Raw genomic sequence first — 17,107 nt, forward strand, 5'->3', positions numbered from 1 at the left:
TTGTCTTCTCCACATAACCCCATCATCATATTCTATTCCACCCATAGTGCTATATCCATGGCTCGCACTCATATATTGTGTGAAAGTTTATAGGTTTGAGATTACTAAAGTATGAAACAATTGCTTGGCTTGTCATCCGGGTTGTGCATGATGAGAGCATTCTTGTGTGACGAAAATGGAGCATGACCAAACTATATGATTTTGTAGGGATGAACTTTCTTTGGCCATGTTATTTTGAGAAGACATGATTGCTTAGTTAGTATGCTTGAAGTATTATTATTTCTATGTCAATATTAAACTTTTGTCTTGAGTCTTACGGATCTGAATATTCTTGCCACAATAAAGAGAATTACATGGATAAATATGTTAGGTAGCATTCCACATCAAAAATTCTGTTTTTACCATTTACCTACTCGAGGACGAGCAGGAATTAAGCTTGGGGATGCTGATACGTCTCCAACGTATCTATAATTTTTGATTGTTCCATGCTATTATATTACCAACTTTGGATGTTTTATATGCCTTTATATGCTACTTTATATGATTTTTGGGACTAACCTATTAACATAGAGCCCAGTGTCAGTGTCAGTTTCTGTTTTTACCTTGTTTTAGAGTATCGCAGAAAAGGAAAATCAAATGGAGTCCAATTGACCTGAAATTTCATGGAACTTATTTCTGGAAGGAAAGCAACCCGGGAGACTTGGAGTCCACGTAAGAGAAGCAACGAGGAAGCCACGAGGCAGGGGGCACGCCCACCCCCTGGGCGCACCCTCCACCCTCGTGGGCCCCTCGTGGCCTCCCTGACGTACTTCTTTTGCCTATATATCTCCATATATCCTAAAACGATTGGGGAGCACAATAGATCGGGAGTTCCGCTGCCAGAAGCCTCCGTAGCCACCGAAAACCAATCTAGAGCCGTTCTGGCACCTTGCCGGAGGGGGAATCCCTCTCCGGTGGCCATCTTCATCATCCCGGTGCTTTCCATGACGAGGAGGGAGTAGTTCTCCCTCGGGGCTGAGGGTATGTACCAGTAGCTATGTGTTTGATCTCTCTCTCGTGTTCTTGAGGTGGTACGATCTTGATGTATCGCGAGCTTTGCTATTATAGTTGGATCTTATGATGTTTCTCCCCCTCTACTATCTTGTAATGGATTGAGTTTTCCCTTTGAAGTTATCTTATCGGATTGAGTTTTTAAAGATTTGAGAACACTTGATGTATGTCTTGCCGTGCGTATCTGTGGTGACAATGGGATATCACGTGATTCACTTGATGTATGTTTTGGTGATCAACTTGCGGGTTCCGCCCATGAACCTATGCATAGGGGTTGGCACACGTTTTCGTCGTGATTCTCCGGTAGAAACTTTGGGGCACTCTTTGAGATTCTATGTGTTGGTTGAATAGATGAATCTGAGATTGTGTGATGCATATCGTATAATCATACCCACAGATACTTGAGGTGACATTGGAGTATCTAGGTGACATTAGGGTTTTGATTGATTTGTGTCTTAAGGTGTTATTCTAGTACGAACTCCAGGGCTGTTTGTGACACTTATAGGAATAGCCCAACGGATTGATTGGAAAGAATAACTTTGAGGTGGTTTCGTACCCTACCATAATCTCTTCGTTCGGTCTCCGCTATTAGTGACTTTGAAGTGACTCTTTGTTGCATGTGGAGGGATAGTTATACGATCCAATTATGTTATTATTGTTGAGAGGACTTACAGTAGTGAAAGTATAAACCCTAGGCCTTGTTTCAACGCATTGCAATACCGTTTACGCTCACTTTTATCGTTAGTTACCTTGCTGTTTTTATATTTTCAGATTACAAATACCCATATCTACTATCCATATACCACTTGTATCGCCATCTCTTCGCCGAACTAGTGCACCTATACAATTTATCATTGTATTGAGTGTGTTGGGGACACAAGAGACTCTTTGTTATTTGGTTGCAGGGTTACTTGAGAGAGACCATCTTCATCCTACGCCTCCTACAGATTGATAAACCTTAGGTCATCCACTTGAGGAAAATTTGTTATTGTCCTACAAACCTCTGCACTTGGAGGCCCAACAACGTCTATAAGAAGAAGGTTGTGTAGTAGACATCAATTGTCTTCACCAAGCTCACTGGTTCTATTTCCTCAACTCTTTCATTTCTTCATAACTGTGTTGAGTGCTTATTCGTATCTGTGTTTGAAGATTTTGACTGAAGACTTTCTCAATTTTCTCAGTTCAATTTCTTCAGTCTGTTTGTCTTCATCCTGTATTATTCTGTGTTTACGCTTTTTGTACTCTGTGACTGTCTTCATTTCATCATGATGACTATGCTTGTGTTCTGTTATGTTTATTTATGAGTACTTATTCCGCTGCTAGTAGTTCTTCGCTAAGGAATTTCCTCACCTGTAAATTCCTTAGTGAAAAAATCATAAAAATCGCCTATTCACCCCCCTCTAGTCGATATAACGCACTTTCAAAACAATAACGATCAGGTACAACAACATAGAATGAGGAAATGAAAGGGTTGAGGAGAGAGAACCAGTTAGCTCGGTGAAGACAATGATTTGGTAGACCAGTTCCAACTGCCGTGACAGTTGTACGTTTGGTTGGAGCGGCTAGGTATTCAAACCTGATGACACACAGTCCCGGACACATAGTCCTCACCATATTCTCCTTGAACTAAGGTCACACAGACCTCGTCCAATCACTCGCGGCAAGTCTTCAGGTGACTTCCAAACCTTCACAGACTTGGTCACTCGGCGATCCACAATTTCCTCTTGGATCCTCTAGACCATGACGCCTGACCGTCTGGAGGATGCACAGTCCTCAAAGGTAACAAGCGTCAGTTCCACACAGGAACAATCTCTTCAGTGATGCTCAATCACTTGGGTTCTTAAGTGTTTGGTTTGGGGTTTTGGGTTTTTCCTCACTTGATGATTTTCGCTCAAAGTCCTCGGAGGATGGGATGCTCTCAATGACAAGTGTCAGTTTCTCGCGGAGCAGCCAACCAACTAGTGGTTCTAGGGGGCGGCTATTTATAGCCTAGGGAGCAGCCCGACATGATAAGACATAAATGCCCTTCAATGATATGACCATTAGGTGGGTAGATATTTTAGGATAGCTGGCGCATAGCACAACAACGGCCGGAAATTTGAGCTCTCAAATTCCTCAGGGCTATCATGTTCCTCACTTGTAGGCAATCCGCACTGGCGAATTCCTAACTCCTCAGTCAGAACAAATTTCTCAGAGACCAGAAGAACTTCATCTCTATCACTGAAGAAATTGACCGACCTGTATGAAATTTCCAATGGCTTCACTCGAAGGGATTGGTAGGTGTAGGATTTTGAGTTGAGCATCACCTGGGAACTTTTCCGTAGTTTTACCTCGACCCCTTTAACAATACGGTGTTTCCTATGACTCAAGAAAGAGAAAATGAAACTTCAAAAACAAAAGTCTTCACGCTTCATATTCCTCGCATGAATATCAAGTCTTCACGGTCACACCAACTTCTTCACTTTCAAAGTCTTCAGAAAACCAAAGTCTTCAGTTGAAGACATTCATTTTTAGGGGTCGACTTTCTCTGTAAATATCAAACTCCTCATAGACTTATAGACCTGTGTACACTCACAAGCACATTAGTCCCTTAACCTATAAGTCTTCAATACTCTAAAATTACTAAGGGGCACTAGATGCACTTACAATTGCCGACCACCACCACAACCCTCTCCTCCTCGCCATCTCCCATGCCCCTTCCAAGTTATCCCGAATTACATTCATGGTGATCTATAAAAAAATAAACAAAATTGATACTCCAAAAATAATTCTTAAAGACCATTTTTTCAAAGCACAATAAGTATTATTTCTTCAAATGTTTTGGATGTAGGTTGAACAGTTGAACGCTTTTGTTTTTAAAACATATTCTTTTATCTATCTATACCTACTATTAAAGGAAGGTAATATTCTCGGTTTGGTTTAGTCTGCCACTTTGATTTTCGTGTGTCATTATTTACGTCAAATTTCGTCTACGTTCATTATCCTGCCTCCTTACTCGCCCAGTTTAAACTGATTGGAAACGATTCAAGCCAACGAGGCAGGAAGCCCATCTAGCGGTAGCAGGCCAGTCTTTTTTTTTCCGAGCTAACAGTAACAACTTAGCCGGTCGTGATTGGAGACAACCAGCCCTTCTTTTCTAACGAGCTAGCGGTAGCAGCCCCAACCCTACCGATAGATTGAAGGCAGCCAAGCCAGCACGCATACACACGTAATCAGTTTTAGCAAAATTCATTGTCTAAAGAGAATTAAATAATCCCATCATGCTTTCTTACATTGAATCGTGTCTGTTTATATAAGGCATTAACTTGCTAGGTACGAGCAATCAGCAAGCTGATTTGAGAATCATTTACCAGATGATAAGGCGTGGAGGCAGACTGCAATCAAATTTCTGGACATCGGTTATGGCCAAATTTATCTGGATTCATGATAAGTGTGCATGTTGCACACAAAGAAATTAAGTCTGCATTCGGTCCGGTGGTGAACTAATTAAACTTGATTCAGGACATGCATGCATATGATGCACAAGAAGGAATTAACTCTGAATACCCGGTACTGGGCTAACTAGGTGCTATGGGAATTATGAGATGTATAATTACAATATTGAAAGCAAGAATTGCACGTCATCATTAATTGGACATTGTGAGAGGGAGTAAAATCTGAATTCCAAGGAAAGACAAGAGATGAAATCTCCTGGATTTTAATGGAAGGAAAAATCATGCATATAGAGAGATTAAATCTGGATTGGGCTAAGGGCACTTTAAACACATTATATATACTTATTTAGATTTAGATACTCCTTCTCTTTTCCCTCTAAAGCGTGTAGTAGCTTCTCAACGAACATTGTTCGAAAGCTGTTTCTCATCAAATTTAATTACACTTTAATAATTTTTTTCCAATGCAATGCATGGATATTTATGCTAGTTTTGCCTCTATTTACCATTCACCCGGATACTTGTGAGCTCTAGAGATGAAATAATATTCAAAGAAACCTATCATTTTTTTTAGCATCAGTTCAGACACAAGCGCTCATATACACGCGCATACACTCACCTCTATGAACGCACACACGCACACTCTACCCCTATGAGCACCTCCGAAAGACGGAACCGTCATATCATCTTAAGATTTACGAAGACATAGTAGGCGCCTCGTCGTTGACGGAAACGTCTCCTCCCACTGAATACACATAGCCGAAAATCCTAAAATAAATTCAGGAATAAATGCGAGCATTATGATTTGAACCCTGATGGGCTGAGGATATCATGGTCCCTCTAACCATCCAACTACAGATTGGTTCCAAACCTATCGATATTTGTTACATTTGAGATGACTCACATACTTTGTCAAATAAACAATTCTTGAATCAATGTATTTCAATGTTTCGTGCAACGCATGGGCATCTTACTAGTGTATATATATATATATATATATATATATATATATATATATATATATATATATATATATATAGGAAACTAAAGTACCCGTTTTTCTTCGGGTGCATAAACGCGAAAGTAAGAACAGACGAACACCACAGGGAGTCAAAAGCACAAATAAAACAAAATAAATAACCTTTTCAATCAAAAAAGTAAAACGAAATCTTCTACTCAGCTTCGTTTCCACGCGCAGGAAACCCTAGAAATCCCCCCACCCGATTCCTCTCGCCAGGATCCCCCAACCCTTCCTCGCCCCCGGAGGCCCGAGCCGTAGTTCCCGACCCCCCAGTCGCCCAATTTCGCCGCAGCCCGATCCCCGGAGTCCCGCTCCCTTCTTCTATCCATTTGGGCGGGCCGCCGGAAAGCGACTCGGGATGGTGTTCTACTTCAAGGCGCGGCCCGACGCCGGTGACTACACCATCTTCATGGGGCTCGACAAGCATGAGAACGAGGACCTCATCAAGTACGGCTTCCCCGAGGACATCTGGTAATCGCCCTTTCATTCTACCCAGACCTTTTCTTTTTCCTGTCATTATGTGCTATTTCTTTGTGCGTCTTGAATCGATGCCGTAGTGACGGAAGAATGAAGAATTCATGGAGTACGGGACAAGGACATTTCTCTGGTTTGCAGAGTAGGTTTCTAGATGGGAGTTGGTTGTTAGTTCACGAAAGTTTGCTTATGGTTAGCAGCTGTTTCCTCATTGATGATACCAGATCAGGATATTGTCGTCTGTTTTGATGCTGCTTTCAGATGCATAGCTTGAATGAGCAGTAGTCGATTTTTTTCAAAGGAGATATGCTTGATTTCTGTCAGAAATTATTGTTAGTTAACTGTGAAATGCTGTGCCAGTGAGTTTCGTATAATGGATTAATGGGTGTTCTTCATTGATGTCACCATGAACAATAATCACGGTGAGGTTAATATGTTGGAACTTAGAATCATAGTGCCATCTTTTTCACTGTGAATTGGGTTCACGGTTCATCACTTCATAAAAGGGTAGTTTGTTAGTTCGTTTCACGATCCAATTAAATTTGGTTCAAGATATAACAATATATATTAACATACGAGCAAAAATAATCCATGTCATCTTGCTCCCACCCCTGAGCATAAGCCCTTATGAGCTCACCACTTCTTATTCCATCCTCCCATCTCCTCACCCATAAATTAAAGACCCCACCACCAAATTTCTCCTCCGCAGCCTGCTGGTCCTGCTTTAAGCCTCCGCTTGTGCAACTAAACCTTTGCTCCTCCTCAACAATTATAGCTGTGGACATGGTCAAGACACAGACTGTGCTTTAGCGTTGTTTGGTTGCCCATGTATTGCGTGAGCAGGCTGGCAGGATGCAGTGAGACACCCTGTTTGGAATTTTGATGCCTGCTTATGTCCTTGGGTCTGTCCAGCATGATGTAAATGGTCCTGGCTCCAGGGAAACACATTTCATTGTGTTTCCCCTGGCTCGGTGCACGGGGGCGTCAGTGTTAGAGGTTAGCCCCTACTGGTTCAAGCCAATCTTATGCAGACACATACTCCCTATGTCATCAACAAAAGGAGCTTCCTGCCTCAGCATGTCTCATACACATAGGCCACCAAACACAGGCACCTCCATGGACTCAACGTCCGAGTCTGTCCTGGGAAATCTAGGTTGAGCACATCCTATATACTTAAGTAGTTGATTCCCACAACTTCTGTTTGTCACAAAATGCACACATGCCATCTCATCAACCCCACTACTTTTATTTCTCTTAACATCCATGTGAAATGCTACTTTTACTATTTCTCTCAACATGCACACATCCCACTTCATCAACCCCACTGCTTTTATTTCTCTCAACATGCATGATAAATACTACTCATATTGTATAAATATTTTTACAACTATATAATGATCAAATGCACTAAATCATATGTATTTGTAACTTAATTGTTATATTAAAATTTCAGACAATCAAATCTCATCAAAACAATATATTGCAACCACTTCTGGCAGCAACATGTGGGGTATCTCTAGTTGTTAATGTTATGGGTAACTAGTAGCTGCTTGGTCGGGTGCAGAGTAGCGAGTAATCGGTGCATCGGCTGATTAACTGATTTATCGGTCGACCATTGATCGGTGGGTTAAGTTAACTAATGGTAAACCAACACTTAGCATCCTACTTTCATACAACACATTGGATAGAGGAAAGGAGGAAACGCGACCAGATTCCGCGGCGGGGGGGGGGGGGGGGGGGGGCGGCTTTGCGAGACGCTCAATGTGAGCAGGAAGAGTCAACGGTGTTCGAGGGGAGTGGAGGCAAAGCATGGCGACTTGGGGAGGCGGCCGAGACAATAGATGCGTAGATCAGAGGCCCTTGGTTGGAGGCAAGGCACGCAGCTGCCAACGATTCCGACCAACGAGATGCTTCACTATTACTTGGTCTGACACCTGATTAAGCAGCTTGTCAGACCAATTAATTGCCTCAGCCAGTAGATACGTTGAATGGACCTATTTGTATCGGCCACCCTCCGAGTACGGATTAACTGGCTGATTAACTTATATGTCGGCCGATATTTTGAACAGTACCTGAGCGGCAATGCACGAATAACTCATTGGAGAGGAATGGTTTCCTGCCTTGAATATGGATCCTACAGACAATGCGGGGCCGGGTGTGACTTGGCCACTCCTCCTCCTTGGCATCCGGGAAATCTTGTCCCTTTGTTTGTCCTAGGTTACACCTAAACTATGTCATGGTATCATACTTGTATTGCAATATGATGTTGTGATTCTAGTACAATTTTGACAAGTATCTGTGGGTTTTACTAAATTTTACTAAAAGTTCCCAATACTCTGCTGATAGGTACTGAATTGAAACCGCTCGAATTGAAGCAGAATAACATCTCAATGTGAACCCCTTAAACTCTAAAATCAGTTCACTGCAATGGTTCTTCTCTGCTCTACTCCTCCAATTCCACAATCGTTGGCCACTCCTACTCTCTGCCTGACATGCTCCTGCCCCATCTGATGCAATCACCTCTAACCCAATAGATATCTGATTTATCAATAGATATACTTGTGTCTCCACATTCAGTATTAATAAGCTACTCTAATGAATCTACTGAGCAGCAAAGGTTCATACATAATTTACTTTCTGTGTTTTCAACTCTGATGCTTGCCCCGTACACATCATGAGAGAAATAAAATTTGTAACTATCAACCCAAAGCATACTTGAGTGCTTGCGGAATTTTATTTGATAATTCTTTTTTATGCATTTTCTGAGACTCCGCTCCATTGTTAGGCGCACAACCTTTCATATAGGTAGCATGGTAAGTAAGAATGTAAGATTAGCAATTTCTCGCATATATATAATAATGATGTTTTGAAGGGGTGCATGGGGGCTTTGGCTATTGCAGTAGGAATCAAGAAGGAGAGGATGTCTTAAGCTTCACTCTAGCCTACGACATGATGGTAGCTAACACCCCCTTTAAAAGAGAGAAGCCCATCTAGTGTCTTTTAGTAGTGGTCAACACTCTAGCCTGATTGATTTCGTCCTCTTGAGAAGAGAAGACAGGTGTGCTTGCCTAGATTGTAAGGTGGTACCTGGAGATAGTGTTGTCCCTCAATCTAGGTGATAGAGTTGGTGCTGCACCGATTGAAGAAATTTGTCCAACATCGTCTGAGATGGTTTGGGCATATACAACGCAGGCCTCCAGAAGCGCCAGTGCATAGCAGACGGTTAAAGCATGTTAATAATGTCAAGAGAGGTCAGGGTAGACCAAACTTGACATAGGAGGAGTCTGTTAAGAGATATCTGAAGGACTGGAATATCACCAAAGAACTAGCCATGGACAGGGGTGCGTGTTAGTTAGCTAACAATGTGCCAAAACCATGAGTTGGTTTCGAGATTCCTATGGGTTTCAACTCTAGCCTACCCCAACTTGTTTGGGACTAGAAAGCTTTGTTGTAGTATGAATTGGTAATCTTCAGTTTGTACTGTGCTATTTGAAATACTAACCGCCTGACTGCAAACATAGTTAGTTTTTAGCTGTTTTTTGGAAATGATGGAATGTGATCAGCTGCATCTGTGTTTTTGTTCAGGGCACGTCAAGTGCCAAGCAACACAACTAAAATTTATTTAGATGCGATTTTTAAGTGGGATACTCTTGTAAATTTCTTTCCAGTCATGTAGAATCGTTTTATCATGCTTTGAGCCTCGAACAACTTTTGTTGAACACAGGTTCCATGTAGATAAGATGTCCTCTGCTCATGTATATGTGAGACTGAATAAAGGTCAAACAATGGATGACATAAGTGAAGGTTTGCTGGAAGATTGTGCCCAGCTTGTTAAAGCGAACTCCATTCAAGGTTGGATAAATTAACTGAGGAGACTTTGTTATTTCACATGAATTTGTTGCTTTACCTTTGCTTGTTTTCATTTACCGACACACATCTAATTGTCTTGTTTATTCATTATAGGTAATAAGGTGAATAATGTTGATGTGGTTTATACACCATGGTACAATCTGAAGAAGACACCATCCATGGATGTGGGTCAAGTTGGCTTTCACAACTCTAAATTGGTGAGAAGTCATAATTTTCCCTAGGTCCTTGTTGTTATGACCGGCATATTAGGGGCTTAGCCCAGTGGGCTGTGGCCCAAGTTATCTTATCGTTATTAGGGGCTTAGCCCAATTATCTTATCGTTATTAGGGTTGTTTGCTTAGGAGTCAAGTAAACCTCTCTATATAAGGAGAGGAGATGTATCGATCTAATCAAGCAAGAAGCAATCAGCATTTGCTCGTCTTCCCTTAGGGAGACGGGAGACCTAACCCTAGCCGCCTCTTGCGCCGTCGCCGCCTCTTCTCCACCATGCAAGGACGGCGCCCAGCCGCCGGCCGCCGCGCCCTCGACCTCGTCTTCCTCCATCTTTCCCCTACAATCTCCGCCCTAGAACCAGCAGAACCCTAGCTCCTAACACCTTGGTATCAGGTAGCTCAGTTCCGATCATGTCTTCGCCGCCGCCCATCCCGTCGCTTCCGCTGCCGAACGTCACCACCGCGCCGCTGCCCTCCCTGTCCGCGCTGTTGGCTGCATCCTCCGGCGCTGCCACCACCCAGATGATGGCGCGCTCCACCGCACCATCGGCTGCCGTCTACTCCCTGACGGAGATCACCGGGGTCCTCAACGATCTCGTCACCGCCGTCCAGGGGATACAGCTATACCTAGCCGGCCCCTACGGGCCGCCGGCCGCCGCGACCGGGCCAGCTGCCCTGCCGTGGTATTCGGCACCCGCAGCGCTGACCGGGCCTCTACACCACCATTGGCTGCTTCAGCCGCCGCCCGCCGTCGCGTCCCAATGGCCGCAGTGGCCGGCGCCGGCCCACGCCGCGTCACCCACGCCACCCGGGTCCTCGCCGCCACCTCCCTGGCAGCCGCTGCACCCCCGGGCCACCGCGACGCTGGTCGGGCCGCTGCAGCCCTCGCTGCAACTACAACCAGCCCCCGCCACTACCCCGATCTGGCCACAATGGTCGGCCACGGCCATCGCCGCGCCCGCCGCCTCCGCCGTTTCCAGGCAGCATCCGCCGCCCAGCACCGGGCTGACTACAACCGCGCCGACGGGCGTGCCAATTCAGCAAGTGCGGTTCCCGCCCTCGCCGTTCCAGCTTCCGGCCTGGTTGGCCGGGACGTCACCGCCGCCAGTCTAAACCGTGGCCGCGGACCAGCCGACGCCCTCCCTGCCGTACGACGGGCCCTCTGGCTCCGCGGGTTTCCACGCTGGCTTTGAGGGGCCATCGCTTTCCTGCGGACCACCTGTGCACACTGGACCAACGCCATCCTCTTCCCTGCTCCGTACCGCCGAGCCGTACACTCACAGCGGTCATGCTCAGACACCGCTGCGCTTCGCCAAGCTCGCCTTCGCCACCTACGACGGCGCCGAGGACCACCTCAACTGGCTCAACCAGTGCGAGTAGTTCTTCTGGGGGCAACGGACGCTCGCGTCGGACCGCACCTGGCTCGCCTCTTATCACCTCCGCGGCGCCGCACAGACGTGGTTCTACGCCCTCGAGCAGGACGAGGGCGGCATGCCCCCATGGGAGCGTTTTCGCGAATTCTGCCTCCTTCGATTCGGACTGCCGATAGTGGGAGCCGGCTGGCGGAGTTGGGCCGCCTCCCCTTCACCTCTACGGTGCAGGACTACACCGACCGCTTTCAGGCCCTGGCGTGGCACGCGTCCGGCGTGACGGCTCACCAGCGGGCCGGACTCTTCGTTGGCGGTCTGCCAGATCATATTCGCGTGGACGTCGAGCTGCAGGGGCCCCAGGACCTCCAGACGGCCATGTACTACGCCCGCGCGTTCGAGCGCCGCGCGATGGCCATCCAGCAGGCATCACCGTCCCGGGCCGCTGGGCCGCCACCCTGGCCGGATGTTCCCGTGCAGGGTTGGCCTGCTCAGGCTTCCACGGCACCCCTTGCCACGACCGCGGCGCGCCCGTTCCGCAGGCTCACCTCGGCCGAGCTACTCGAGCGTCGCTGCCAAGGGTTGTGCTTCAACTGCAACGAGACCTACATGCCCGGCCACGTCTGCCCTCGACTCTTCTACCTGGAGGCTGCAGACTACATTGATGAGGACGACATCGCCGCTGAGCTCGGCGACCTGGCCGCCCCAGCTGTCGCGGAGGTCTTTGACGCTGGTTGATCACCTCAAGGAGTTAAGCAAGCGCTTCCCCGCCTTACAGCTCGAGGACGAGCAGTTTGTGCAGGCGGGGAGAAGTGTTATGACTGGCATATTAGGGGCTTAGCCCAGTGGGCTGTGGCCCAAGTTATCTTATCGTTATTAGGGGCTTAGCCCAATTATCTTATCGTTATTAGGGTCGTTTGCTTAGGAGTCAAGTAAACCTCTCTATATAAGGAGAGGAGATGTATCGATCTAATCAAGCAAGAAGCAATCAGTATTTGCTCGGCTTCCCTTAGGGAGCCGGGAGACCTAACCCTAGCCGCCTCTTGCGCCGCCGCCGCCTCTTCTCCACCACGCAAGGACGGCGCCCAGCCGCCGGCCGCCGCGCCCTCGACCTCGTCTTCCTCCATCTTTCCCCTACAATCTCCGCCCTAGAACCAGCAGAACCCTAGCTCCTAACACTTGTTCACTATTTTTATGCTACACTCTTTGTATCTATCCATTCTCCTAATTTTTTATTTGACACGCGATGATTTGAATAAGTGAGTGACTGAGAACATTATTTACTTTCCCTATTAGAATTTGGAAGTTTGTGTGCCTTGTATAAATACATGAAATTTGACTAGTATGTAAGATCGCTAAGGCTATGTTTGCAGCTCAGTATTCTTTCGGAGAATATACTGTGATTTTTTTAAAACCATGGTTTCAAATACTCTGATACCCGTTTTTTGGCATGAACATGTATATTACCCTTTTTTTGCAGTATTTTTATAAAGAGGCCTCGGCCTCTTTTTTATAAACTGACTGCGGAAAACTGTGTTTTTTATAAACTGAAGTATTCATTTCCTAGGCATTGGAATACTTAGGTTTTCGATTACTATGGTTTTGGAAAACTTGTGCTGCCAAACAGGCCTAAGTATACGTCGGTCAGGGTTCCCTATTGAAAAACTATGTTTTCTTGATCTGTATGACAACCTTTGCATAATCCATGTTGTTGCCAGTTCCTAGTTGTTAGTGAGTTTCCAGTGCTTTAGGGTGGAACTGGCGCTAAGTAAATTCATTCCAGGGAATAGTTTATTTCATAAATATTGATGTTTTCATTGTATCTGAGATCTGACTATCCATTGATGAGATTTTTCTGTATTGTGGGCAATCGCTAGAATAAATTTAGTTATTTAAATGTGACTTCTTTCTGCAAGTCCTCAGTAAGTTCGTATCGTATGTGATCATTCAATCCTTCTCTGAACCACATTACGCTCTAAACAGTGTATTGATTTGTTGCCATTTCTTATTGCAACCTGCATAGGTTGTGTGTTTGGGCCCTATATACCTCTCCCATGGAACTTTATTTGAAATATACCATTTCAGTGCATTAGTTCTTGTTCAATTTTGTAATACTGAATCAGTACCAGTCATATTACCTTTAAAAGCTCACTAGCAATTTTCTTTTCTACCGGTGGATATTCTCTCTGTTAATGCACTTGGTTCTGTTGTTTACTCATGTTATTTTGTTAATTGGAAATATTTAAACCAAAGCGAATGAGTCATAGTAACTATGTCCCTAATACGGACATGTTTGCAGGTTCGGACTGTTCAAGTAGAAAAGCGAAGCAATGAGGTTGTCAATCGGTTGAACAAGACAAAGGTGGAGAGGACGCCTGACTTAAAGGGTACATGACTACTCTCTGGAATATATTTTCATGCTCATTTTAGTTACATATTTTAACACGCCTTTTGTTTTTGACTTAACGTATAATGTTTGTTTTGCACCTATAATTTTCGAGGATGCTCCAAGGGGAATGACGAACTGGTGTGCAATTTAGGCTAGACCAAGTCTTTTGCAAGTGCAGGCTAGACTGTTGTGAATTCTAAAGGTGGAACTTGCAACTAGATGGGTAGAAAAGAACGAAAATTTTAGGTATTAGAACTTGAAAATGGGTTGAAGCACCGCACAAACATTTGCCAGTTTGCTTTGGGTTATTTGTTACTCCCCCCATAAAGAAATATAAGAGCGTTTAGATCACTAAAGTAGTGATCTAAGCACACTTATATTTCTTTACAGAGGGAGTAGTTCTTAAAACAGAAAGCATGATCAACCATATATCCCGTCATGCGTGTTTTTGCTAGTTGTGATCATTTGTTGTATAAAGTATTTGCAGCCTGATGATGTCTTCTGCTGCAGCTGAAAGAGAAGCTGTGAGTGCTGCCGAAAAGGCTGAAAGAAAGTTGCAGCTTAGAGACAAAGTAAGCTATCCATCATCCCATGTGCTGCATCTCATTTTGTTCTTGAGCACTCCCTCTGTAAACTAATATCTCACTATATAGTGATCTAAACGATCTTAGTACTTGAGTATCAGGCTATTACAAGTTACTTGCCTTTAGTTTTTGTTTGCTGTAAGCACACGTGTACAGAAAACCAGTTGTCACGAAACTGTTGCCCTGTGCTGTGTTGTTAATCGGGCCCTGACCGGACAATGATGGAATAGCCTTTTATTTGGTTTCAGAAACGTAAAGAAGAGATGGAGAGGCTCGAGAAGGAGAAGCAGGCTGAAATAAGGAGTTACAAGGGCCTGATGGTCCAAGACAAGATGACTTCGAACAAGCAGGTCGCGTCTGGTAGCAAGACCCTTCAGGAACTAGAGGAGGACTTCATGTGAGGCAACAGTGTGACGAATTCGATCATCCTGCAAAAGCTCTCTTAAGAACTGATTCTGTCGAAGACAGGACAGGCATCGCCCAGCTTTCAAGACTCTTGACCTGATGATTCCAGGCGGAACCTTGACCTGTTACTGTTATGCTTCGTACTTTAATGGCATCTGTAGACCTGTTTGATGTGTTGAGACAACAGCTATGTGTGATCTAGCCGATACATGGATCGGTTAATCGTGAACCTGACATGGTAATAAAACTTATTTTCAATGATTTCTCTGCAACATTGGCTTGAATATTTTCATTCCTTAGCTGGAGCACGGTTTGGGAAGCCTTTAATTGACCTGTCACGGAAGTGAGGGCGAAGGTCTCTTTTTTGTTAGACATTAACGTGAATGAAGTGGCGCCAAGCTTCTGGCATTTTCTGCGACAAGAGAGTGTCACAAAAGTTAAAGGCAAATTCTATAGGACGGCGGTTTGACCCGTAATGTTGTATGGCGCGGAGTGTTGGCCGACTAAAAGGCGACATGTTCAACAGTTAGATGTGACGGAGATGCGTATGTTGAGATAGATGTGTGGCCACATGAGGAAGGATCGAGTCCGGAATGATGATTTACGAGATAGAGTTAGGGTAGCATCAATTAAGGAGAAGCTTGTCCAATATCATCTGAGATGGTTTGGGCATATTCAGCGCAGGCCTCCAGAAGCTCGAGTGCATAGCGGACGGCTAAAGTGTGCGGAGAATGTCAAGAAAGAACGGGGTAGACCGAATTTGACATAGAAGGAGTCTGTTAAAAGAGAGCTGAAGGATTGGAGTATCACTAAAGAGCTAGTTATGAACAGAGGTGCGTGGAAGCTTGCTATCCATATGCCAGAGCCATGAGTTGGTTGCGAGATTTTATGAGTTTCATCTCTAGCCTACCTCAACTTATTTGGGACTAAAAGCTTTGTTGTTGTATTAACGTGAAGACCCATCTATTTGAATTTGGCTATTCCAACATCTGGCAGCAGAACTTGTTACTTTCATATACTTCAGCCTCCATGTTTTCCTTTGGATTTTGAAACAGTATTACTTCCTCTGTTTGTTTTTATAAAATGTTTCAGACAGCTTGTTTTGTGCTGTTTTTAACAGTGTCTGAATGTTTAAAACATCTTATAAAAATGAACAGGGGTAGTACATGTTACAAACCGAGCGGACGGTGAAGAGCTATGCAGGAACAGAATGGGCATTGCGCCTCTTTATTGTTGCACTTATTATGAGGAAGCATCCGGCTTAATTATTGTTATGAGGAAGCAGCCTTCTATAGTTGCCTTTTGCTCTAGTAGCACTACTCTTGTAAGCCTAAAAACATACCCATGGAAACGACATACTTCCTTCTTCCATCTATATAGAGCCTAATGCAATTTTCAAAAACTTTTTAACTATTGAAAGATTAATAGTACATGACATACATAATGTGAAAATTATATCATTGAAAGCTCTTTTCACATATGAATTTGACGATATGCTTTGTGTAAGTTGCATGTCATATATTATTGCTCTAACATTTGATCAAAGTTAACCTCGAAAAATGTATTAGACCCTATATAGATGGAAGAAGGGAGTACGATCATCAAAAGTCACCTTGCATAAGAATTTTCATTCTATTATGATATTTTTATATTATACTCCCTCTATCCTCAATACATGAGTTGCTTCACACTGTGAAGATCATCTGTTAGCAATATTGCATAACAATGGTTTCAAGACCCTACACACAAAACAACAAGTATCACAACACAAATCTACGACTCAAATCATATATTATTCAAAGGCTCTAAGAGCAACTCCAATGGGGCGACCCATTTCGTCCGCCCGCGTTCGTTTGGGTCGGCGCGGACAAAAGTGGCGGCCCAACGCGTTGACCCAAACGGACGCGTGTCCGTTTTTCGTTCGCGGGCGACCCATTCCAGGCCCAATTTTGAGCCGGATTTATGCCGGCGCGGACATAAGACGGACACACGCGCGCCTACTCCTCTCCCCGGGCCCGCCGGTCGGTGGCAGCCACCACCATTTCCCCCCATTTTCCCCAAAAACGCTCCCGCCCGCGCGCGCCCGCGCCCCCCAACCAGCCATGGAGGACGCCATCGACCTCGACGCCGCCGCCGGCCTCGCCTCCCTCGCCTCGTCCGGCGCCGTCGCCCCCTCCGGGAAAGGCAAGCCTCGTGCCCCGTGCAAGACCGCCGCGGCGACCAAGCCGAAGAAGGCGCTGACGCCCGAACAACAGGCAAGGGAGTCGGCCAAGAGGAAGGGCCGGAGGCACGCCGCGGACGCGA

General features: G+C 45.1%; 1 protein-coding gene and 1 pseudogene across 1 annotated transcript; both read left to right on the top strand.

Annotated features, from left to right (window-relative positions):
* The first annotated feature begins 5,628 nt into the window (after positions 1–5,628).
* Positions 5,629–15,064, top strand: LOC125552820 (uncharacterized). Its single transcript, XM_048716513.2, has 6 exons — positions 5,629–5,973; positions 9,701–9,828; positions 9,940–10,043; positions 13,725–13,812; positions 14,325–14,386; positions 14,647–15,064. The coding sequence occupies exons 1-6, from the start codon at positions 5,861–5,863 to the stop codon at positions 14,797–14,799; spliced, it is 648 nt and encodes a 215-aa protein (XP_048572470.1). The 5' UTR covers positions 5,629–5,860; the 3' UTR covers positions 14,800–15,064.
* Positions 10,050–13,718, top strand: LOC147990456 (uncharacterized; annotated as a pseudogene).
* Positions 15,065–17,107: the final 2,043 nt, after the last annotated feature.

The sequence above is a fragment of the Triticum urartu genome, chromosome 1A, assembly GCF_056163025.1.
Source record: "Triticum urartu cultivar PI428250 chromosome 1A, HENAU_Tu73, whole genome shotgun sequence".
Classification (NCBI taxonomy): domain Eukaryota; kingdom Viridiplantae; phylum Streptophyta; class Magnoliopsida; order Poales; family Poaceae; genus Triticum; species Triticum urartu.

Coding starts and splice junctions, on each gene's coding strand:
- LOC125552820 (XM_048716513.2), top strand. CDS start 5,861: ATGGTGTTCTACTTCAAGGCGCGGCCCGACGCCGGTGACTACACCATC. Junction 13,813..14,324: donor GAGGACGCCTGACTTAAAGG/GTACATGACTAC, acceptor CTTCTGCTGCAG/CTGAAAGAGAAGCTGTGAGT. Junction 14,387..14,646: donor AGTTGCAGCTTAGAGACAAA/GTAAGCTATCCA, acceptor ATTTGGTTTCAG/AAACGTAAAGAAGAGATGGA.